The sequence below is a fragment of the Panicum hallii genome, chromosome 2 (genome assembly GCF_002211085.1).
Source record: "Panicum hallii strain FIL2 chromosome 2, PHallii_v3.1, whole genome shotgun sequence".
Taxonomy (NCBI): Eukaryota; Viridiplantae; Streptophyta; class Magnoliopsida; order Poales; family Poaceae; genus Panicum; species Panicum hallii.
Window position 1 is genome coordinate 38,577,685 of NC_038043.1, and position 26,758 is coordinate 38,604,442.

Consider the following 26,758-nt stretch of genomic DNA (forward strand, 5'->3'; position numbering starts at 1 on the left):
AAATGCTCCTCGACTGATTTTGACTTTACCACCACATCATCGATATAGATCTCGACTAGGTTGCCGATTAAATCATGGAAAATGTAATTCATGGCCCGCTGATAAGTGGCACCAGCGTTCTTCAACCCGAAAGTCATTACCATGTACTCAAATAATCCCACCGCACCTGGGACTCTAAATGCAGTCTTGTGGATGTCCTCCGGGGCCATGAAAATCTGGTTATAACCTGCATTGCCATCCATGAAGCTCAACATCTTGTGCCCTGCGGCCGCGTTGATCAGCGTTTCAGCCACAGGCATAGGGTACTCATCCTTTGGCGTTGCTCTATTAAGGTCTCTGAAGTCCACGCAGACACGCCATCGGCCGTCCTTCTTCTGCACGGGTATCACACTGGAAATCCATTCGGCGTACCTGCACGGCCTGATGAAGCCCGCTTCTAACATCTTCTCGACTTCTTTTTTGACTTCCTTCAGAACCTCATCTTTCATCTGTCGAGCTCGCTGCTGGAATGGATGAAACCCTGGCTTGAGAGGGAGACGATGTTCAACGATACTTCTGTCTAACCCGGGCATCTCTGTGTAATCCCAAGCAAAGCAATCCGGATATTCCTTTAGCAATGTTACCATCAGCTCGCGTAACTCTGGGCTCAACATCCTGCTGATAAATGTCGGTCGCGGCTTATCACCAGGACCAATATCGACTTCTTCTAACTCATCTGCGGATGTGAACCCGTATCCTAACTTTCCATCATCCTCTAAGTCAATATTGCAAACAAACAAGGAGTATGATGAAAAAGAATTTGGCCGATCGCGCGGATCGGCCAACTTGGTACGTTCACTTGCTATCGCGGCTCTATGATCACAAAGCCTGCTGTGAAAGTGGGCTTCTCCATCTTTATTACAGCGGAACATCTTGGTAGACGAAAACATATTTCTTTTTAAATTTTGGGGCCGATCGCGGGGCTCGGCCTTTTGTTCAAATCTTCCTACACCTAGTCCATAAGGCCGGTGGATAAGACCAGCCTCACCCCATTTTTTGTAGCCTCTATGCGGTCGCAGCCCTCCAAACTGATTCCCGAGATAGGCTCCTGATCTTCCGCATCCCAGATACTCATGGCAGCGTGCGAAACTTCCGCGGAACCGTCCGCATGAACCACCTCGACTTCATCTCCGTCCCACTGAATCAAACACTGGTGCATTGTAGAAGGGATGCAACAGTTGGCATGAATCCAATCCCTTCCAAGTAGAACAGAATACGAGCTCTTGCTGTCGACGACGAAAAAGGAAGTAGGGGTCGTCTTGCTCCCCACTATCAATTCTACGCTCAAGACTCCTTGCACCTTCGATGTTTGCCCGTTGAAGTCGCTCAGCGTGATATTCGTCTTGATCAGATCCCCAATTGAGTGACCCAACCGACGCAGCATAGAGTAAGGCATGATGTTAACTGCCACGCCAGTGTCGACCAACATTTTGCTGACCGGTCGTCCATTAGTATAGCCCTTTAGGTACAGGGCTTTGAGATGCCTGTAACTCCTTTCCCGGGGCTTCTCAAATATAACAGGGCGCGGCCCTAAGTCCAACTGGGCCACGGGTAGTTCTCTTCGACTTGGTGCATGGAACTCTTCGGGCAGAACAAACACCATATGCACATCAGCCGATGTCTTGGCATCGGCTCCCGTTTTCTTGGGGCGCCAGACCCTCCTAGAGACGCGCGTCTCCTCAGTTTGATCGTGGCGAACCTTCTCTGCCAGGTCCGGTCGCGCCTTCCGCAGCGTCCCTAGGTATTGTGCCTCGGCTTCTTCTAGGCTGCGCAGCCGTTGCACTCTTCTCTTCTGAGATCGACTAAGCCCATCAGGACACCAGCGAGGACGATGACACCTGTCTTCTTCTTCTAAAGCACCGTTTTCTTGTGGTGACTTGACTTGATCATGACGAGACTGAATCGGTCCCAGACGTCGAAACACCGAAGCTTCTCCCTCTCGTGCCCGAGGTTTGCACTCTGGGCAATCCTCCATGGTGGGAAGTCGATTCATACCGGAATCCCAGCAATATCTGAAGAACGGGCAATGCCAGTGGTCTTGAGTATCTTCCCGTCTCCTCAGCTTCTTCCCAGTGCGACTTTCGTATTCTTCTTCTACTGACTCGTGACGGAGTCGTTGCTGGTATTGGTACTCATATTTCTTCAACAGCAATCCAGCAATCCCAGCAATCCATGGTGGGAAGCCGAAGATGATAGTTGAAGTAGTCGCAACCGAACTGGTCAATGAAGGTTGTCGAAGCAGGTGGCGACTAACGAAACAGTCGACACAGTTGATGAAGCAGTCGATGAAGAACGTCAACGTAGTCGAAGAGGTCCCACTGGGCATGCCAGAATGTGTTGTCGATCAAATCCCACCGGCGAGAGATGACAGGCAACACGAGGAGCCGGGAGGCTGCCGGGACGGCTGGTGGGCCCCGGTCCCTCGGTCAACGGCCCAGAACCTGGCACACGCTCTGGCTTGATGAAGTACCTAGCGTGCCACCTGATCTATACCCGACCAGGAAGGTGGTGAAGATGTCACTTTCGCTTTCCTGCATGCACAGACACAACAAAACATCAATCCGAGCCGTGCTCGGCTCTAGGTTGCCCCGGAATCGGCTGCAAGTAGCCGATGGCACTTTTATTAGGTCAAATTACCCAGAATTACATGAATACATAGGACAAAGAGGCATACTCGCTCTGTATTTAACCAGCTAATCCGATCTACGACGGTACGATTCTCACCATACAACCGGAACGTCTTACACGTGGTTGAGCCTAACGTGTATGATCGATGGATAGAGCATTAACCCAATCAGAGGCCTAAAACCCGACAGGAAGTCGATTCCCGGAACAATCCCTTCTTAGGCTATCGCGATCATACAGCCGGAACATTCAACTTGTTTTGAAAGGCCTAATTACATGGATATTGAATCAAACCTCCACGGTACGCAAGTTTACCGTAACAGATCAGATCTACTAGTTAATCACAGAGCAAGGTGCTGTACTTTACACAGCTAAGCGCATAAGTACAGCTAATCGCTTATGAAACAACTCAACAGATTAATAACATCACGATAAATTACTGCAGGATCATAAACGATAGGATAACTAGCATTACTCGCCATCAAAAACGCTTCAGCACGAGCAATACCAAAATAGCATATCAAAGCTACGCCGCCCTGATCATGCTAGGCATGATCAGGGCGGCATGGCAATTACCTGGTGAAAACCCTAGAACAGGGGTGGCGGTGCGCCGGAGGTTGTATTAGATTGATTTTTTATTATTCTGAATTTGTTTGCACGATACATATTTATAGTCCGGGGACTTAATCCTAACTGATCACGACTTATCTCTAATCTTACCATATTTAAACTAATCCTACTAGATACGCGGCCCTTTGGGCCCTTCTCTTCCTGCGCAGGGCCGTTTCCACAACCTGTCACGATACTTTGTTGCAGCCCACATTGCTCTCAGCCCATCTCCTAGCCCAGTCAAAATATGGCGATAACAACTACAACGACTACTTGCCGGATACGACTTCGACTAGTTGGGCTCATCGACAACCGTTGGCAACTACTTGACTTCGTGAAGAAGGCATGACGACACGCTGGCGACTACTTCGACTACTCGATTCACCTGTAAGACTAGTTGGGGACGACTATGCTTGGCGACACGCTGGTGGCTACATCGACTACTCGTCTCGCCTACAAAATAAGTCGGAATCGATTCCAACTAGTCGGTTTCATCGACAGTACAAGATCCAGCGGCAACTTGGCTAATGCCTAAGCTCGGGGGCTGGTGCCACCGACTACTTGGCATATACTATGCGACTCATCTAGCTCCCAGTCTTTGGGGGGCTGGATGTGATAAGGTACTCAGCGTGCTTTCAGCGACAGCTCTCATGCTTTAAGGCTGGACGCTGTAAAACTACTCGGAAGATCCTGATTCAAGAGGCTTTTGAAGATTTATCTCAAGAAGATAATTGATTAACCATTATTTCTAGGATTTTGGTCCGAAATAAGGGGTTTTTCAAATTATTAACCTAGAGGTCTCATCTAGCCATTGACTCAGGGAACAAGATCTGATTTGAGTGGTAAATTAGGGCGTTTTGTGGAGAAGTTATTTGTTTAACCTTTTTTTCCAGGAATTCATCCTGAAAAAAGCGGTTTTCGAATTACTGAGCCAACTTGCCCATCTTAACCATCAAATCTTTACTGTTATATATTGCATGCCACGATTCTTTTGGATCCTTTATTCCAAACTTTGGAGATTTGGATTTAAGGCTCGGGGGCTGCAGGACACGTGTCATCATCGACTTATTTTTCAAATCTTTTTGGAAGATAAGGACAGAAGATTCAAGATTAAATTGACCCTCAGCCTGATTCTATGAGTCAACCTAAGGCTCGGGGGCTACTTCATATGGAGTGCGAGTTCAACCGCACCCCATATAAAAGAAGACTTGACAACTACTCAGGGCATGAGCACCTCACAGCCTCGATGCAGCCAAAGAAGTACTCGGAAGACACCTTCAAGATGGAGTTTGGCAGTACTTGAAGACGTCTTCAGAAGTACTCGGACGCCTGCAGTACTCGACTATGAAGAGTTTAGGGGCTTATCAGACCCGGACCTACGGGACTGTGCATATGGCTTACATCTTACAGGATAAGGGGTGGGACATGGCCCACGCCCTACACTGGTTGTAACTACTCATAGCCTAGTAGAACTACTCATACAGTAGTAAAACTAGTCGGATACAGTAGAAAACTACTAGAAAACTACTCGGGTAGGACTCCTGGGCTTGTATCCAACTAGGACTTCAATGTAATTCTGTCCCCCCAGACTATATAAGGGCGGACAGGGACCCCCTCCAAACAGGAGATCACCCGATCACCACCTAAGGGAATACAAACCACACAGGACGTAGGGTATTACGCTCTCAGCTGCCCGAACTTGTCTAAACTTTGTGTCCCTTGCACCTTCAAGTTCCTAATCTCGGCGACACCCTACCTACAAACTCACCACCTTGGGGTTATCTCTCGGTGGGCGTGGTGGTAAAACACCGACAGATCCCACACCATGCACCAATCTATACATCGCATATGAACAGATTGCAAAACCCTAAGCAAAGCATATCTCTGTATGCGCATCCAGACCAAAAGCTAAACATGATCGCTGTGATACAGCGTTCAACAAGGATATCATGTAAGCAGATGATCATGGATCGTTGCCACTAGATACGCAGCGCAACGGAAGTAGAGTTGGGGTAACTCGCCCCAATGTAGTCGCGCGTCGGTGAAGAGGAAGCAGATCGCAGCTTGCAGCTCCCCCTCCTATTGTCCCGCCGATCAGCACCACAACAACGTAGTAGTGCCTCCTCGAAGTCCACACGTATGGGGCGGGAACGCCAGTTACCGGTGTGCTAGCACCGCGTGCTCGGCTACGACTTCGTGGAGAAGAGAGGCGATGACAGCTAGGGTTTGTGGCGCAAGAGCATTGACCACCCACAGCCCCGCTTATAGACCCCAGACTATCACGTCGGAGGCCCATTAGGGTTCTAATCCTTCTATGATCAATATCTGGCCCACGTATGATTGCCCCTTGAGTATATCACCAATACATAGTTCATAATTTATAAGAGACCTGACTTCTCATAAATCACCAACACAGAAGATTTTTAATAACCTGACTTATTCTTGAGGGCAGGGATGGTATCTATTTAAATGTAGAAATACAAATTTTAATAGAGTATTACATTCATTTTAGTCACCTTGCATAATACGAACTTACTGGGTTTATCGGCTGGTTCGCACCATCCGGCCCAGGATACCCTATACCACTACTTTCTGTCTCAAAACTAGTATCTGCTGGTCCACGGAGAAGTCGTTGTGTCTCCGTCTCTTCCATAGTGAGTTGTACCCAAGGATGGATTGAAAGTTTCCTCAATCTGCTGAGCTCGTGAGCGATCTCTTTCATGGAGGGCCTATTGCTGCCGCACATATCGAGACAATTCTTTGCTAGCTCTGCAAGTCCTCTAATCAGTTCAGTGCTTTCTTGCTCTGTTACATGGCTTGCCACCACTGTAGAAAGACTATTCTCTTTCATGGCAGACAAGAAATTTGACGTCAAGCTTCGTGTTGCCTCAGGCCCGTACAGTTTTAGTGGAACCTCGCCGGTGAGGACCTCAAGAAGAATAACCCCAAAGCTGTACACGTCACTTTTCTCGGTCAATTGGCATGTCTGCATGTACTCTGGGTCAAGATAACCCACGGTGCCTTGAACCATTGTTACGTACTGCTCCTTGTCAGATGGGGCTAGTATGGACGCCCCAAAGTCTGAGACTTTTGCCATGTAGTTTTCATCAAGAAGGATGTTGGCGGTTTTCACGTCACCATGGAGAATTGGGGGAGATGCGTAAGAATGTAGGAAGCTGAGTCCTTCAGCTGCTTCTTGTGCAACCCTTAGGAGAGTGCTGAAAGATGTTTGCAATTCTTGATTCCCACCATGGATAAGCTCGTACATTGTGCCATTTGGGATGTACTCATAAACTAGCACAGGAACTTCCACCTCAAGGCAGCAGCCCACGAGCTTGACAATGTTTTTGTGATTGATTTGAGAAAGTATCAGCATTTCTTGACCGAACTCCTTCTTTTGCCTTTCATCAATGAGTGTGCATCTCTTAATTGCAACGGGCTTACCCTTAAGTACACCCTTGTAGACCGTTCCATGGCCTCCTTTTCCAATTATTCTGCTCTTGTCGTAGTTGTTTGTGGCCTGTCTGAGTTCATCTTCACTAAATACCGTGAAAGCAAGACCTTTCTCTGACTTCATTGTCTCGAACAAAATCAATCCTCCGTGCTGACGAAAGTACTCCTGTTTAACTTTTTTCAGCTTCCTTTTTTGAAGAATCATGTACCCGAAGAAAGAGAAAATCATGAGACCAAGAAAGCCCACTGTAACTCCTACATAACAGCATCAGCAGATAATTAAGCGCAGAGTCATAAAAATAAAATTGTCTTTCCAATTTCTACAAAGAGTATAAACCATGTTATTAGTCAATTTGGCACCAAGATCGGCAGCCATGTTAATAAGGGTCTTGTTGGCTGCAGATGTTCTGCATATATGTTAATTTTCATAACATTATCACATAACTTACTGAGAGGCAGAACTATTATTGCCTATTAGCTACTTAGAACGTTACCTATTAGTAAGCCAGTATCAAAGACACATGTATTGTTTGACTGAGAATATTTCCTTCCTGTTGGACAATAGCATCGGTATCCTCCGACTGTGTTGCGGCAAACGCCGTCCGGAGGACATGGCCGCCCCTGATTGCATTCATCCACATCTGCAGCAAGATGAGCACCGTCAGGTCGATAAATGCAAAACTTTTAATTGTCAGGTTTACATGATATGCACATTGAATCATTGATATGGGGGATAGCTCAGCTGAATTATTGGTACCTTTGCATCCATCTGGAAGATACGGATTGCCCTCATAGCCTTGGGAGCAGTTGCACACGTACCCTGCAGACCCACTGGTGGAATCAAAGCATTTGCTATTGGCGCTGCGGCACGCGTAACTCCCTGACAGATTCCGCTCGGCCACCTCACATGTCCCGTTTCTAATAGACCAGTCAAGAACTGCAGGTGCCCGCCCAGCAGCCATGTCACTGAATCCTGTCGTGGTGATGTACGTGGTGCGGAAGCTAAACGCCGCTGCCTCCGTGACCACGGCGTAGCTGCACTGCTGGCCGAACCCCTTCCAGGTTCGGCTTGTGTTGGAGGCACCCTTGATGACTCCCAGGCCAACTTCGTTGAAGTCCATCCCCTTGGGTATGGTTGTCTGGCAGCAGCCCATCCCTGAGCACGAGCTGTCCATCTGGGCAGACAGATTTCTGCCGCAATACGAGAAGCACCCGCTCAGGTACTCCGAGCCGCTGTTGTTGTTGGCAATGACGCCAAGGGTGTTGCACCCGATGACGGTGAACTTGTTGCGAATCTCCGAGAAACGGAAAGGGGAATTCCTATCGGTTTTCAACCACTCTGAGGTACCATTTATGAGCTGCTGCTCGGGGGTGGTGTCGTTGTAGCAGTAGGTCGTGATGGGGTTGAGCACCCGGATCGTGCTGTTGGTCAAGGAAATGTCGAGAAGCTCACGGCCACCGATGAAGGGTTTCGGGAAGCCATTTAGGTCCCGCTGACAGGTGACGTCGAAGCCTCCCGGCATGGAGCAGTTCATGCCGATGCCAAACGGGTAGGTTATTTCAACATTGCCACACTGCCTTCTGCATTCAGAGCTAGGAACAGCTGTTGCAGGTGTGCAGTTTGCCGCAACAAGAAGAAGACCAAGGCCGAGCATCAGAACTACTTCCATACTTTTTGGCTGGAACATAAAGTAGAAACCATATTATTGCAGCCGTATGTCAAGGTACTAAATACATATTATCCACAGTGACTTCATATATATATGAATAGGAATCTAATATCCAATGAATAATCTGGTTGGTTGTAATATCGAGGTACTAAATACATATTATCCACATTCATACTATATCTTATTATATGTTATGGAGTTTCTATTTATTACCAGCAGGCTGTTATTATTGTTGTGCTCGATCAGCTTTGGATGGATGAATTGCTTGTGGTTCAAGATCTCCTTGTCTGTTTTCGTCTGCGATTTCAAACTTGCTCTAACTGGGCTTAACATTGGATTGCACTAAATTGGAGCTAAATGTGTTTAGCCTAACGACCAACGTGCGCCCTAGTGGCAGGTTATCAACTATTCACTCCCTTAATTATTAAGTATAGGCAAATTGGATTCTTACTTATCTAAAGTTACTGTTCTGTTTATTATTGAACTTTATTTATATGACAAGAAAAAGAGTTCCACTGTCTTACTACATCCAGTTTATTCATGGTCCAAGTCACAGTAGCATGACAGAAAACTAGTTATAATGTTGCACCTAAACGCTACACGGTAGTCAGTTCGGTCACCCCTTGAGTAGCGAGTAGGCCGTGTACACGTCGTGTAAATGGTGTGTACACAGGCTACACGGTTTGTACGATAGAAATAAAATTCATATATTTATGCAAGTAAAATTCTGAAAATCTAATATTTTATCAACCAAACATTACAGATTACCAAGCTTTAACTGTTAAATAGACCAAATATGTAATCATACGCTGCTTATCAATTGATCATACTTATGTTACGTGACAAATCACAATTTACAAATAACAAATGTCATTCCGTTTAAAACATAAGGTATAGTTGATACTCTCTACAGCCTAAACGTTGTTTTAAACTGTCTACCCGTCCTTTTTTTACACCGTGTAGGCCGTGTAGCCTTGTTTTTTTATCGTGAACAGTTAGACCGTGCAATAGGTCCTAAACTGCACGGTAGCTCGTCGAGTAGCGTATACACGGTGTGTACACGGGCTACACGGCCGTTTACGGCAACATTGGTTGTACCATTATAGCATGACAGTAAAAGAAATGGTTTGAATTTCTGATTTTATGAACAATTTTGGTTTAAAATGATCTTTTAGACCTTGCCTATAGCAAGCTCTCCATTTCTTTAAGAAAATGGAACTTATTTGTATATTACATGCTAGAGGCGAAGCCAGCCACGAGCTCATCGGGGTCATGTCTACCAAACAACGGGGTCATCGAGCACTATTAACAACTATGAACAGTGATTTCTTATTGCTTTTTTCAAAATTCGTTGGGGTCAGCTGACCCTGGTGAGAAGCTAAGCTCCGCCACAACAGAGAGTGCAAAAGCAGTACTAGGAACGAGTTTGAATAACAAGAGAGCATATGAAACGCAACATCAACAGTAGAAGTACCTTGGAGGTGTTCATTTGCCAGCAAGCAAGTGTTCTTTCTTCCCTAAGACGCCGAGAGGATGTCTTCGGTAGTTGTATATTCTAGCAAGGAATGAAAGCCTGGTATGTGTATGCCGTACTTATACTTGAGCAAATCCTGTTGTTACATCAGGTCAAGTCAACACGCAGAAGCATCACGGGTCAAGTCTTAACAACAGCGACCCTATCATGAAAACAACTCTCCACATCTTCTCAAATATGGAGCAAAAGAAAAAAAAAAGGCAAAGATACTGGCGCGTAACGTACAGACTTTCTCTTCTGCGACTAGAATTACGAAGCATGCATACACACCGGTACTCACATAAGTACACTGCCATACACGCATCTAGATCGACTTCTGTTATAATAACACGTAAGTGTGTTGCTATATTACTGAAAGGAGTTGTCTATACAGAAAAGGCGTGCTAGAAAAATGATTTAATTTATTAAATGATGAGGGAAATCATAAATCTAATCCTGACAAAAAATTTCAATTTATTAATTGTTTCTAAGAGCCCGAAGAGATGATAAACGAAGCATCCCCATCGTGTCAATTTTTTTGAAAGCTACCCTGTCAATTTTTTCCATTGCATTTATCTGTGACACATGAGACTGGGGTCGGATGAAACCTGTGGGCTTCTCCTCAGTCCATCTTCTTCCACCACACGTGGGTAACCAACAAGCCATTGAAGTATCTTCCTTACCATATAGTGGTTTCCTCTTTACACACCTGTTCATCTTCATCTATATACCGTGGAAAATACACCGGTTGAGTAGGATCAATCAATGTCTTGAACAGTTGCTCTAATAAGCTGCCCCGTTCGATTGTTAGTTGAAGAGTCCACCAAATAAATAGAGGAAGAATAATCTTTTGCGTCGCTTGTCGTTGCCGATAACGACGCTCCTCATGTCGGCTAAATCATGCTGCTACAAGTGGCAGTGGCTTGGAATTAGCTAGCTAGTGGCTCAAAGCGTGTTCTCTGTGACTGTACATCCGGTGTGACTGTGAGGTGGACTAATAACGTGTCCATCGGCGCTCTCTTCTCCTGCTACGGCGAAGATAATTCCACGTGCACCAGCGCTTGGATTTGGAGGCAAGGTTTGCGTCTGCAGACAGTATGCCTCCAAGCACAAGCCGTCTCATTGGCCGGCTGACTGGGTATGGCTAACTGGCGGTGAGCAATCACCAGTCAGCCAGCTGATGGCTCCTAGACTCCTAGGCAGCGGTCGCTAAGGCCACTAGACCCGTGCGGCAATATATATTTTTAAATTTATTTTGGATCCAAGTGCTAATGGATGAAACTGCTAAACTTTAGCACTAAATTATCCAAACGAGAGTGCTAATAGGGTGGGCTAAATTTTAGACAAGACTTAAAAATTTTAGCACGTGCATGAATGCTAATATATGCTAAAGTTTAGCACTCAACTTTAGCTCCTCCAAACAGACCCTTAATTTGCACTACTATTTTACGTTTCTATTCTATTCTATGTATAGTTTAGCATGTCTGTTGGTGTTAATGTTCGTTTATTTGCGATATTTCATTCCACAAACCAGAACTTGAGGCCAAATTGTTGGCCACCAAGTAGATCATACAACTTTATTTGAATAATTCAACTGTTCACACTACTAGAAAAAAAACTTATAGTGTCGGGTCAAAACACCAATTATTACCGTTTCTACAACCAGTATTAAGCTAGCAACCGAGGTCATTAGTACAGGATGCATGATGTGGTACAAAAGAAACTTTTAGTACCGGGTCATACCACCAACTAGTACCAAGCATAAAATGTAAAAAAATATTTTAAATCCGGGAGGAGGTGCGCACACACGATTTTTTCAAACAAAACACATGCACATGTGGTGTGAGGATTCAAACTCAGGACCTTTTATCTCACGTGTACCTTTCTTACCATCTCACCTACACAACACTTGTGATTGGGGGAGAAATGCTTTCCTTTTGAACTAACCTGTGAACTCTTTAGTGCCGAGTGGTAACACCAAAAGGTACTAAAATCTATATATTAGTACTAGGTTGTGTTACCAACCGTACTAACGTGGGTGGAGGTATTAGTACCAGGTGGTAACACCAACCGTTACTAATGCATAAGTTTAGTACCGGCTGGTGTTACTAACATGTACTAAAAGTCCCCGGAACCTTGCATCCATTCCAAATATACAAGTACCAACTAGACCCGGCAGTAATGCTATTATTAGTACCGGATCTAGTTGGTACCGGTATATTTGAGGTGGACGGATAGCTCTTTTTTATAGTGTCAAACGATATGATTTCAACTATGTTTGTGAAACCTAATTCAATGCTCAACTAATCTGACCCTAATTTATCACCTCGCAGTTGTTCCTCTGCCCTCATTTCCATATGTTGTTACTAAGGCCTAATGTGAAACTTGGCCATAAATAAATGTATTCCTTAATGATTCTTCGTGGCATGTACAATAGGCCAGACGGCTGCTGTCTGTAAGTACATTCTATATAACATAGTGGCAACAAAACAAACAACTTCTAAAATGATATGTCTATTAGATTGTTTGTAAATTATTAATTCATATAGGGACCCTTGAATCAAGGTGATCAAGCATGGCTTTGATCTGTGTATTCCATTTTATTGCTTCTGAGAGGCTCATAGATTAAATATATTAAAACCTATTAAAAATAAAGGAAAAATAAGAGTATAGGAAACTAAAAAAATAGCTAAAAAGACCAAATTACACCTTATCTCTTTCTGAACCACTATCTCCAATAGTTGAGGTCCTCGACTTAATTGTTATATGTGCTCTCTCCCTCACTCCCCCCCCCCCACAGCACACACACCTTTTATGCACGGCGCGACAAGGGGCAACACAATCAGCCTTGTAGGTGACACTACTAAAAAAAAATTCTAGGTGTGGGTCAACAGCCTGCCCCTATTTTTATAAAAAAAAATAGAGCATTTGCAGGAACGGATGATGAAAATGCATTTACAGGGGCGGCCCGGGTCTTCACCCACCCTTGAAATATGCATTTCTAGTGGCACCCGATGACACTGACCACCCTTGTAAGTTTGTTTTCCGCCAGATTTTAGTTTTCTTTATGCCAATTTTTTAAAATCTAGATGCTTGCTAATATCGATATACTTGGAGTTCATATTTGACCAAATACTCAAACTAAATAGATATTGCAAGAATCACACGTTGGTACATCAATACTTAAGATCTTTAATATAATAAGAATCACATATTCATATATCAATACTTAAGATCTCAAATATAATAAGCACCATATGTTCATACATCATTTTATTTAATATCTCTAATATAACAACAGCACAAGTCATATCTCTCTAATTTTGTAGCCTAGCACCTCATCAATCTAAACTACAGCATAAATTAGTGCACTCACCCCCACTTCACATCGACGACCAAGTGTTTTTTCATAAATTATAAACACTATTTTAGAGTGTGAATCCTCATGAAAATTGATATGTTCCTTCCACTTGTCATCTATGGTGCGTTCGAACCCTCCAGTGTGGAAATGACACCCCAATGTTTTAATGGCTTAAGATAGAATAGCACTAAAGTTCATTGCTACAAAGGTTTGTTCATGATCATGACAATAATATGGTTAATAGATAAAAGGTATACCGCAATGAAAATAATATAAGATGAAAATAACATGATTGATTAATAAAACATTCCATAGTATATCATTGTGATTGACCTGTGCAAGCCTCTCATTAATCACAGTAACATTTTGTTCATCCTTCTCAAGCATCTTTAACGTGAGAAGTCTGGCCCAAATACCCATGCTCCATAAGCTACGTTAGACACATTTGAATGATGGATTTTTTTTTCATAACTGAATCTAACATGTGATTGTTTTCTGCTTCCAACAATTTGAACCGTCATGGACATATCTCAAAAGAGAGAGTTCATTTCACGAAGATATATGTGTATTGGAGATCCTTGGTTACATCACAGGAGTACTACCATCTAATGCTTCTACTACATCAGTAAGCCTTCTAAAAAGGTTGATGGCCTACAATGTAAAATAAATTCAGTAGTAGCTATCCATTGTCACATAAAGAAGTTATAATAAGATAAGGATCTTATTATTTTGGGCGTTGATCCGCTATAGCTGGCAGGTTGCAAGTGGGTAAAACCTTGGGGAATGTGGCACACGAGGCCAAGCCATAATAGGAGTATGCGGTGGCAGGTGTAGCCATGGCCATCACGACATCAGAAATTGATATCACGACTCGGACATAATTAGATCTGAAATTTCTAGTCATGAATTTTTAGTTAAAATTCTAATCACCACTAATCACAAATTTTCGTCAAATTTGTAAAAATTCCATCAAATGTCTAAAATAATGTGAAACCAAGTGAATTATACCAAAAATCACTATGCAAAAGTAGGAACGAGCTCATCTTATAATCAATGGTCGTATCCGGAGTGATGTTCTTATCATCCTCCCCTTCTTGACAGCAAACCGTCCTCGGTTTGGTCTTAATTCGAGGATATGTAGTAAGTAATAACCAGTAGTGCTCTACTTCTTGTGACTTATTATGTTTCTTTAAAACAAAACTAGAGGAACTGGATGTAACAAAACTAGAGGAACTGGATGTGACATGATTAGTGTTATTGCAGCCCTCTAATTGATCACATTGTTGCCCAACTAAAGAAGATTTCAAATTTGAACAAATATAAACTCTCTGTACCATATATTCTTCTTTACTATTATATTTACCAATGAAGTGATATGTATGTCTAGACAAGCGTGGCAATCGAAAATATTAAGATAATCTCTCCTCCAAACAGCTTAGATTACACATAACATCAAATTTAATATAACCAAAGTATTTAAAGAAGATAACAATTTTTGCTCATCTTGTGAACCAGTAATGGGAAAGAAAACTTTATTTTCGGCACAAGTGTTCATTCACTAGTTGCGGCATGGACATAAGTGAAGCACTATCACACAACTCTTCTTTATCACAAGGAACATCAAGCAAATCACCTTGCGATAAAGGCAAATCATGAAAAAAGATTCCAATAAATGTTGCTCTATGATAGCATGATCCGTGGATAAATTCGAAACACCAAAAGAATTCTCACCTTGCGTGAGTGCAGCACCATAGGCGTTACATGTATTTTCATTTTCAGCAGGAGTGATATGTGCATTGTGAAGTGATGGTTCTGAATTTGCACATGAGGTTGTGAGCTCCTTATTTTCTTTCACATAATCCTTGTCCTCTAGCTTTTACTCATAATCCTGCAAAAGGTTGGGCATAGCAAGAGATACAACAATAGATTGATCCTCTAACTGATGCACCTTATCATATGAGCTAACTATATGAGATGGATTAGAAAAAGTTTCTCTCAAAGAAATTTCATATCGTCCCAAGTTTGAGGTTTAATTGATGGACTTAAGGTCTCCCACCAAGTTCAAGCCGAATCTCGCTAAACACTAGTTGCATTCTTAACCTTCCTTCTTGCACACATAAAACGATTAGCAAATATTTTATCTATGGCCATTTCACACTTTTCGTAGTCAACAGCACCTATGCCATCATAAGTTGGTGGATATGAACTACCTGCCATTGTTAGAAGATAGCAAAAGATAACATAAAAGTATTATTCCTATCAACTACTACTCAGGTACAGTGGTGCCTCTCAACACATCAAAAGGAAGCGTCTTACCAAGCTCTTACAAGGTTCTTACCGCTTACCGCCTCAAAGCACAGGATAGACAACCAGTGGCTGGTTCTTACCTTGAGAGAGTGGTACAATGATTGCAAAGCTCAAATTCTTGCAGAAACCAGAGAGATATGTGGAGCTTGGGAAGGCAACAAAATAAGTATATGTGGAACACAAGTTAGCAGCAGATAGTAATGCTGAATAAATATCCAAAGCACAAGTCTAGTTGTTGGCCTAAACTTAGGATGAACCAGTTATTGCTGAAGTGATAAATGAAGGCAACACAGACAATGGCAATGGAAAAAAAATAATTCAGCTTACTATGTGTTCTCTTTATGTGCCCTTTCTCTTTCTTTTTTCGCTCTTCACACTTTTTTTCTTTATTTTTCTTTTAGTATTTTTTTCAACCAGGAGCACAAGAGAATGAACCACAGGAAGTTTCATAGCAACTAGATGTAGGCTCTGATCAATAGAAAAACAAGAAGATGCTCCGAAAATTATGTTGGAACTTGTTTGCTCGAAAACTCAATCTTCACAGCGGAATTTTAAAATTTTAATTTTTGTAGAACTGAAAAAGTCAGTCACCAACGGATGGAAAAGTTTAAGTAGATGTCCGTGGAAAAATAGTTTGTCCAATTTTGAGTCCGTATGCAAAAGTTATGACTACTTTATGAAGGGACCTGAGTTGAGAAAGGTTACGATTAGGGTTTGATGGATGGAACAGCAGCAGAAGTATGGATCAACGAACTGATGGATGAAACAAATCTAAACCAGCAACCAAACTCGACCTAGAATACAAATTCTACACTATGGACTCTGAAACTAAATTATGCAAAAGGCTAAAGGTGATGGTTATGGAATAAGAAAAAACAAACGGCGATGAAAAAGGTGACAAAACTAGGGCGGATTGTGGACTATGGGACGAAGGTGAAAATGAGGATGGTGGAAATGCAGACCTAACGGTATACCTGAGTCTCTAATTACCACTTGATGGGAACGTGAGGGTGCCCGATCTTCCGTCAGAAGCATAACTATCGATTTATCGACAACCCGACACAAGCGATCTAGCTTCCGATCAACAAGACCCGAGCCTGCGAATTGAAGAACACAAGCAAGAATGAGAAAGAACACAACCAAATTGCAGATGAATGATTAATCTCACGAAGTTGGGGTCTCACAAATCGATAACAGCGAAACTGTTCTGGATAGAATAATCTAAGCAAAATCCAAACCCTAACTTGGGCGACTCTACTGAATATAAAGTGTTTAGGGCGTGCAAGACCCCTGGATTCATCCCTAATGGGCTCCAATATGATACACGGGCTAACGACCCAAAAGATGGCAGCGCAGCACCTTGACAGATTCTCGATGTCCAGTTGTTTTGAGGATTCCTATTGACTCCGACCTGGTAATGATGTGGAACCGGTGGTATTGAAAATCTTATCTCCTTACCTTTCCATATATATGTAGAACGTCAAATTTGGACTCCATTATGCGACCTGGGCGTCGGTTTTACCATATACTGCTCCTGGAGTCCGAGATGGACTCGAACTTGACATGGGTTGGGCCTCCAACTTGACTTGGACGCCCTTGCTTGCTTCCTAAGGAGATGGCTAAGGGGAAGGACGTCCAAGGGATTTCTTGGTGTGTTCCACATCTCCTTGGGGCATGCTTCAACTTGGGCCAGGATCCCAAGGATGAATAACAAGCCCATGACGATGACGTAGCTCCTGGCAGAAACAGCGACAGCTAGTCTTGATGATTTGGAGACCTTGCCGACGTGACATTGAAGTGGGAGAAGATCTATTTGAAAACTTATCAAGCAAGCTTTCCATCAAGTGCTCATTAACCTCAATTGCAGTCCGGATGGATGAGTTATAACCTTACCAATGAAGCAATATTGGCCTGTTGACAAACTGACAGTTCAACTTTGATGGACTTGCACTTTGAGACACATTTGTACCTACAAGCAAATAATGTCATGTACATGTGGAACCAAGTGAATTGTACCAAAAATCACTATGCAAAAGTAGGAATGAGATCACCTTATAACCAATGGTCGTATCCAAAGGTGTGTTGTCCTTACACCTCCCTTCTCTTGATCCGCCACTATCACAACGCAAGAGAAGGAAAGAGGCACGATTTTCAGTGGGTTGCAGTTGTGCATATCTCGAAGGTTGCCTACAGTAGGTCTATGAGGAAGATCCAGAAAGTATGAGCATATCCGTGTGTTAGAGTCTAGTCTGCGTGCGAGAGCAAAAGGAAACAGAAAATCATGTGGGAGATGATACATGGTTAACTCAAATTAAACAATAAGGTTCTTGTGATCTTCCTATCACAGCCAGTCCACTGCATCTACATCGAGCATCAGCATGAGATGATACTTGCAGTTGTGCATATCTCGAAGGTTACCTACACAGTAAGTTTATGATGTTCCTAGCACAGCCTGTCCACTGCATCTAGATCGAGCATCAGCATACGCTGTACTTAATTTTGTTTGGTTCTATTGTGTGTGCATGTGGAAGTATATGACCAAAATCCATGTTTGTTTATGTGGTATACTGCTGCATAAACCGAACTTATATTAATGTGGCATGACGTAGATGTTAACTACAAGGATCTGCTACTGCGCGATTAGATTAGGAAAAGCTCTGTTTGAATTGGATTAATCGGGTAACAGAGAGGGTTAGAGAGAGAGAGAGAGGAGTGCACGGGTATACCTTCATGCCCTTGGCCGGCGGTTGACGCAGACGTGCCCGCCATTAGTGATGCAGTGCGGGAGCTCGGAGTAGTCCGGCTGCAGGCGTTCGCGCTCGCGGTGGCCGGAGGTGAGGTTGCGTCCGGTGGCTCGGGGTCGAGGTAGGGGCGTCGAAGGTGGCCGGAGGAGCTTCCCGCCGCTGACCGCGCAGACTAGATCGGCTAGGGTTGACTGTGGGTGGGGTGGCGGCGGCCGGTGAACTTCGTTATCCGAGCCGTTGGCCCCCACCTTTCTTTATAGCGCGGCACGACTGGGGCCCACCAGCTAGGGATCAGCTGGGATGCCCCCGATCAGGGCGCGGGGTGAGGTGGCCCATCGGGCCCGTTGGGATCCGATGGTCCAGAAAGAGATCAATTCTAACAGTCTCCCCCTTGATCTCACCCTGTACTATTCTTTTACTTTTACTTTTTTCACGTTTCGTTATAGATTTGTGTATAGAGCATGCCTCATCGTCACGATCATCTGTCGATGGATTTAGCAGCTACAATTCACGCTTCCATTCAGAAACGGATTCTTTAACCTTTTGGGCCCTTGTAGTCCGAAGATCACAGGCTACCCCTTAGCCCCATGCCGGCTACGTGTTCCTTGAACACGCTGGGTGGTAAGCCTTTCATTAGCGGATCCGCAAGCGTTTTCACTTTGCTTATATGCTCGAGATTTATGATCTGATCTCGGACTTTATCTTTCACAACATAATACTTTATATCTATGTGTTTGGCAGCACCACTTGTCTTGTTATTGTGAGCATACATTACTGCGGGCTCATTATCGCAGTACAACTGTAATGGTTTAGATATATCATCAACCATTCTCAGACCGGGTACGAACTTCTTCAGCCAGTTCACCTGCCCTGTAGCCTCATAACACGCAACAAACTCGGCATACATAGTGGACGATGTAGTGACGGTTTGTTTGCAACTTTTCCATGATATTGCTCCCCCGGCCAGGGTGAACACATATTCTGACGTGGATTTTCTGTCATCACCTGCATAATCGGAGTCTGAGTATCCTACGATACGCAGAGATTCTGTTTTCCTGTATGTTAACATGAGGCCTTTGGTTCCTTGCAAATAGCGCAGAACCTTCTTTACCAATTTCCAGTGTTCTGGTCCTAGATTACTCTGGAATCTGCCAAGCAACCCGGTAACATAAGCTATATCAGGGCGTGTGCACACTTGTGCATACTGTAAGCTTCCCACAGCAGAAGCATATGGTACCGTTTTTATTTGATCGATCTCATACTGAGTCTTGGGACATTGAAATTCCCCATATCTGTCGCCCTTAACTATAGGTGCAGGTGAGGCACTGCATTTATGCATGTTGAATTTCTTTAGGACCTTTTCTATATATGTCTTTTGCGATAGTCCTAATACCCCTTTCAATCTGTCTCGATGAATCTCGATTCCTAGAACGAATCTTGCTTCACCAAGGTCTTTCATCTCAAAATGCGAGGATAAAAATCTTTTCGTTTCCAGTAGCAGACTGACATCACTACTTGCCAGTGGAATATCGTCCACGTACAAGATCAGGAAGACGTACTTCCCATTCTTGAACTTTGCGTAAACGCAATTGTCCTCGACATTTTCTCTAAACCCGAATTCTTTAATTGTCTTATCGAACTTCAAGTACCACTGTCTTGAAGCTTGCTTTAGCCCATAAATCGATTTCCTCAGACGGCATCCCAATTTTTCTTTGCCTTCCACGACAAAATCTTTCGGCTGTGCCATGTAGACGGTTTCTTCTAGATCTCCATTCAGGAATGCTGTCTTCACATTCATCTGATGTAATTCTAGATCATAATAAGCTACAAGAGCCATTATGATTCTGAAGGAATCTTTACATGAGACTGGGGAAAAAGTCTCGTTGTAATCAATTCCTTCTCTTTGTGTGTAACCTTTTGCCACGAGTCGTGCTTTAAATTTATCTATATTCCCTTGGGAGTCATATTTGGTTTTGTAGACCCATTTGCAGCCTACTATTTTGGCTCCTTTAGGAATTTCCTCTAAGTCCCATACTTTGTTGGTACTCATCAATTTTATTTCATCTTCCATGGCATCAAGCCATTTCGACGAATGTTCACTTCTCATGGCTTCTTCAAATGAAGTGGAATCATCCTCCATTTGAATTTCTTCACTATTATAGACTTCATAGTCATCAGAAATAGTGCGCTTCCTTATTCTTTGAGGTCTCCCATGAGCCTGAGCCTGCGGTGCCTCATCTATTTGGGGCTGCTGTTGCTCCTCTTCTTGTGCGGCAATGGGCTCATCAGGAGCCTGATGAATAGGTTCCACTTCCTCATTCATCGTCACCACAGAAGGAGCCATTACAGGTGTTGGCATCGCAGTGACTTGCACTGGCGGTGCAGACACAGCGGGCAGCGGGAAAAAAGATTCCTGAATCACGGGATTGGGTGTATACACCCGCTTCTCCTCAAGATCAATTTTCCTTGCTATGCCGCTCCCCTGGATCATTTGATCTTCAAGGAAGACTGCGTGTCTCGTTTCTACAAATTTTGTAGATCTGTCTGGGTAGTAGAAACAAAAACCCTTTGACCTTTCTGGATAGCCAATAAAATGGCAAGATACCGTTTTGGAATCTAGTTTTGCAATGGTCGGGTTAAACACTTTTGCCTCAGAAGGACTCCCCCACACCCGCAGGTGATTCAGTGAGGGTATTCTTCCTGTCCACATTTTATACGGCGTTTTCGGCACCGATTTACTTGGAACTCTGTTGAGAATATGAATGGCGGTTTTCAGGGCCTCCATCCATAAACTCACTGGCAATGTAGAGTAACTGATCATGCTTCGCACCATATCCATCAGGGTCCGATTGCGTCTTTCAGCCACTCCGTTCTGCTGAGGCTCGTCCGGCATCGAGTACTGGGCTACTATGCCTTGTTCCATCAGGAACTTCGCAAAAGGTACTGGAACTTGGCCATATTGGGTATGTCGACCGTAGTATTCCCCTCCACGATCGGATCTTACGATTTTAATCTTTAAATCGTATTGATTTTCTACTTCGGCCTTGAATATTTTAAATTTATCCAAAACCTCCGATCTTTCTTTAATTGGATATATGTATCCATAACGGGAATAATTGTCTGTGAATGTTATGAACGAGTCATATCCATCCACACTCTTTACATTGAACGGACCACAGATGTCTGTGTGAATTATTTCTAATACACCTGTGCTCCTCTTAGCATTTTTCTTTATTTTCTTAACGAATTTGCCTTTTATGCACTCAATGCATTGTTCTAAGTTAGAGAACTCTAATGGAGGAAGAATTTCATTTTTAATTAATCTCTCTATTCTCCCCCTCGAAATATGGCCTAAACGACAGTGCCATAATTTCGACGACGCATCTTGAGTTCTCTTATGTTTTCTATTCGCGAGTGTAGACGAGAATACATTCGCACTCTTATCGCATACGAAATTCACACTTGCGCGTAACGATATCAAATAAAGATCATTCTTTCTGAATGCAATGGAAATTACTGTATCATTACATTCGATCAAGCATCTCCCATCTCCAAATAGACAGGAATAACCATCTTTGTTCAGGCGAGACACACTAATTAAGTTTCTGTGTAAAGAAGGAACAAATAAAACATCTCTGAGAACAATAATGAAGCCAGTGTCGAGTTCCAAATGAACGTATCCTACTGCTTCAACGTCTGCCTGAGCTCCATTTGCCACTCTAACTTGCTTTTCGCTTCTTTGAGTGGTTCTCGTCGAATGGAATCCCTACAACGAATTTGCAACATGAACAGTTGCTCCTGAATCAATCCACCAAGTGGTTTTTGAATATTCTATATACAAGGATTCATTTAAAAATGAAATAACGTTCTCACCTCTCTTCTCCATGATCATCTTTAAATATCGGTGACAATTCTTCTTATAGTGACCCCTTTCTTTGCAGTAGAGACACTGATCCTTCTCTACTAGAGCCTGTCCTTCCTGCGGTCTGTGTTGATGAGAGCTTTTGCCTTTAGAGGAGGAAGAAAAATTACCCTTGAAATTGGTATTTTTCTTCTTGTTTACATAATTTAAAGATCCGCCTGTGGTGGATCTTATTCTTTCCTCCTCCTGAACACACATTGCAATGGTCTTTTCAATGTCCCAAGTGTTTGGTTGGGTGTTGTAATTGACAACAAACGTGTCAAACTCTTTTGGTAATGAAGCAAAAACCAGATGGACAATGTGATCCTCCTTGAAGGCAAGGTCCAATGACTTTAGCTTGTTATTCTGGTTGACCATGCGATGGATGTGTTCTCTTATGCCACCACCATTATATCTTTCTGAAACCAGTTGTTTGATCAACTGGATTGAGCCCATAATTGCAGGCTCAATCGTGTTCTTTACCACTGCCAAACACTTCTTGTTGGCAGGAAACCATTTTGCATAAAGTCTCTCATAATCTGCTCTTGCTTTCTTATAAGCAAGCTCTGTTTGCTTCCAAGAAGCATTTGTGTCTGTGTCCTCTCTCTCAGGAAGCACAGGCTCTTTGGGAGTCGGTGTAGCTAGGACCCAATCCAATTCACCCATGATGAAATAGAGGTCCAGCTTTCTGTACCATTCATTGTAATTGTCTCCCTTTAATATAGGAATATCGTTGATGGAAATCATCATCGATAATCCTCCTGAAAAACATTCATGAGTGGTGAAAACATTAAATTAAGGTCAAATAAATTATTGCATATGTATAAATACGACGTTGGTCATAAATTAAAATATGCAATAACCTTGTGTATTAAATCTAAAACACCGTTGGGCAGAATTAGAGATAATACATGAAAATTATCTATCAAAAATTGAGGCATAATCTCTTTTTGTATTAAATCTAGAATACCGTTGGGCATAAACAGAAATAATACATGAAAAATATCTATTAAAAAATAATACCATTGCAATATTGTTATTGTTAACGTTGGTCAAATAATAACAATATTACAAGACAAAATTATTCATATGCCGTTAAATTTAAATTATCTCGTTCGTTCAAATTTAAATAACAAGGCAAATGTACATTAAAAAATGGATCTATGTAATCTTTGCAGCGGAAAATCTTAATTCTATCAAAAAAGGGTCTAAAATTATCTTGTATAAGCAGTGCATCAAAGTTCATTCAAGTTTGAATTTGAAATGCATCAAATTCAAACAAATTCTATGGAAAAATACTTATGGAAATTGAAAAAACGATGCACGATTCTTTCTGTGGCAAGCGGCCCAGCCGGCCCACTCCTTCCGCGAGGCCCAGCTTAAAGCCGGGCTCACGCGCATGCGCGCGCGGCCTACTAAAGCCGGGCCCGCGCGCCCCTGCGCACGGCTCCGCGTGCGCTCGCAGTTCGGGGCCGAGCCAACCTGGGCCCGGGCCGCCATTTCGCTCGCCCGCCTGGGCCAAAAGTAGCCCACACACGCGCGGAACGATCTCTGCCGTTAGATCGAGATCAACGGACGTGCGTGGTTTTCGGCGGATCAAAAACGCACAGCACAGCCCCTCCCCGGAACCCTAGCTCATTCGCTCTCTCCTCCCCGGCGCCTCCTTCTTCTCCACCCGAGCAAGCGAGTGAACGACGCCGGCCAGTGGCGATGGAGCGGGCAGCGCCACGGCGAGCCCCCTCGCCGGCGCGCGCGTCCACCGCAGGGTGGGCACGCCACCGTCGAGCGGCATCTCCGTGGCGCCCAGATCTATGGCATGGCGAGCGGCGCCACGGCGGCTCGCGCGGCCCCTGTCCACGCGAGGTCCAAGACCTCGCTGGATCTTGTCGGTGCACCGGCGTCCCGAGCACGCCGACGGTGGGCGGCGCAAGGAGAACCAGGTAAGTTCTCTTTTGGCCCCGCCCCTTTTCTGTGTGTTTGCTAGGGTTAGGGTTAGGGTTAGGGCTTCGCGGGTTTTGCACTGGGATTCTCTCTAGGATCTTTTCTGGGGTGCTTTTTCTCTTTATCTTCCAATACTAATCAACCGAAGTAGATTAGGCAACTGATACCAATGTTAACTACAAGGATCTGCTACTGCGCGATTAGATTAGGAAAAGCTCTGTTTGAATTGGATTAATCGGGTAACAGAGAGGGTTAGAGAGAGAGAGAGGAGTGCGCGGGTATACCTTTATGCCCTTGGCCGGCGGTTGACGCAGACGTGCCCGCCATTAGTGATGCAGTGCGGGAGCTCGGAGTAGTCCGGCTGTAGGCGTTCGCGCTCGCGGTGGCCGGAGGTGAGGTTGCGTCCGGTGGCTCGGGGTCGAGGCAGGGGCGTCGAAGGTGGCCGGAGGAAGCTTCCCGCCGCTGACCACGCGCAGACTAGATCGGCTAGGGTTGACTGTGGGTGGGGTGGCGGCAGCCGGTGAACTTCGTTATCCGAGCCGCTGGCCCCCACCTTTCTTTATAGCGCGGCGCGACGGGGGCCCACCAGCTAGGGATCAGCTGGGACGCCCCCGATCAGGGCGCGGGGTGAGGTGGCCCATCGGGCCCGTTGGGATCCGATGGTCCAGAGAGAGATCAATTCTAACAGTAGAGAGATAGACATCTTCTCCTTGATGGACGCGTGACACAAGAAAAACAGCAAAAACATAGCAGCAGTGGCGAAATCCGAGGCACAAACCCCTTGTGGAAATGATCGCTTCAGTGCACATGCAAATCGATCTTTATTGACTATTTTGATCTACATATATATGGTTCCAATCTGACCAGAAACACATAGACATTTATCACGAAGCTAGTGTGTATAGTAAAGTCTTAAGTTTCGTGCATACAAACTAATTCCTCGAACACCTAGTAACCTCATGGAATGGTCTGTATTTATTTGTTACCTTCCAGAACCAAGGCTCAAGAGTCTAAAGGTCCGTAATCCTTTTCGTTTTCTGTTCAATCCTTCTAGAATGGTTACGTGAGGAATTCATGCTGCAACCGATCCTATTTATTTACTGATGCCATAACATGGCAGATATTTTTACAGCTTTAGTTTATCATCCCACCCGCCAATGTTGCTGCAGGTGTTAAATGGTAGCAGTAGCAGTGCGTGGATATATACCAGAAACCAGATGCCACAAAATTTAGGGCAACCGCCCCATGGAAGAAGAGGGCATTCGTGTACTATTGCGGTTTGCTTGTTATGGGTAGGCTTGGAAGGTACTGGGAATCAGCAATCCGCCACGGGTGTGGGGAACTTACTAATCCACCAAAGATGTACTGGTGATGGTTGTCATGCTGAAGCAACAGGGACATGCTAATTCACAGGCATGTTCTTTGATTAGTTCATGAGATTTTGTTTTTGAGGGAGGCATGCATGCGCGTTCGGGAAGGCTGCGATATCCGGCGAGTTCCGCTAGTGCAGAATGCAGATTACATCCAGGCTTGCATGCAGTGGCTCCACGAGCGTGCGGTCCTGACGTCCAATCGTGTCCAGAGACTATGTGTACAGATCAGCGTGACAGCCGGAGCGCGAGGAAAAAGAATAAAGGAGAAACAAAAGTGATGCGTGTGACTTTGCATGATTAGCTAAAATCATACAATAATAATAAGGTTATGATGATGTCTCTGTCCGGTTTCTGTTGTTTGTTGTCCATGTGAGAGTAATATCCAAATCCAAACCTTCTTTTCCTGTTTATGTGCCAGTGTTGCAAGAACTAAACGGACATTTAAGTGGGGCACGACATACGAGAGGCAAACATTATTAATCTTGACTGAGAGCTCCATTGATCTGCTGCCTACTAATGGTCATCATAATTTTGTTTCGAAAGTGATAAAATGGCAAAAATACTTCTGCTATCCTTGTTTTCATGTTTTTATCCTCCGGTAATTTTCTGAGAAATTGTGGAAGTAATTTGCATGTCTTTTAAAATTTAAACTTGTTTAGAGTAGCTGAAAATTGTGTTATGCATAATTAATTCTATAAAAATATTTTTGCTGCAAATTCAATTCCTATAAATTCCTTATGATGTTCCCTGTATTGTAGAATTAAATCTTGATTTATGCTTGCTATCTGATTTATTTTGAACAATCCTCGCTTTAGGTCCTTTAGTAAGAGCATAGTAAGCGAGATCTTGTCGCTAGCGTTCGTGATGTTTGTCTTTCTTGAATGTGCTATTCATTCCTCATTTCATATTATATCATTTTCATATCATCGGCATCATGCTAATGCATGCATCTCATTCATGCATTATAGTGACCGAAACACCGGAGAACGAGCCCACCGAGACCATCGAACCCGAGCCCGGAGTTGAGTTTGTTATCAAGCCGGAAGAAAACCAAGACAAGCAGCTAAGCATGTTACTTGACCCGTTTAACTTGATTTAGTTTAGTTATCTCACTTAGGTATATGTGGTTATGTTATATGTTTATCTATTGCATCGTTGATCCTACTTTCTTGCATTTATCTTCCTTGTTTTGTATCCATGTTCTTGTCACTTGCCACTTGTA

At 43.8% G+C, this 26,758-nt stretch overlaps 1 protein-coding gene across 2 annotated transcripts; it reads right to left on the reverse strand.

Annotated features, from left to right (window-relative positions):
• Window positions 1-5,677: 5,677 nt before the first annotated feature.
• On the reverse strand, window positions 5,678-9,946 carry LOC112883127 (wall-associated receptor kinase 5-like). Of its 2 annotated transcripts, none has more exons than XM_025948359.1 (4): window positions 9,871-9,946; window positions 7,484-8,405; window positions 7,221-7,367; window positions 5,678-6,972 (listed from the first exon to the last, which is right to left on the reverse strand). In XM_025948359.1, the coding sequence occupies exons 1-4, from the start codon at window positions 9,883-9,885 to the stop codon at window positions 5,786-5,788; spliced, it is 2,271 nt and encodes a 756-aa protein (XP_025804144.1). In that variant the 5' UTR covers window positions 9,886-9,946; the 3' UTR covers window positions 5,678-5,785. The 2 variants fall into 2 exon arrangements, with proteins under 2 accessions (XP_025804144.1, XP_025804143.1); XM_025948358.1 differs by having other exon boundaries at window positions 5,678-6,981.
• Between the last annotated feature and the right edge of the window lie 16,812 nt (window positions 9,947-26,758).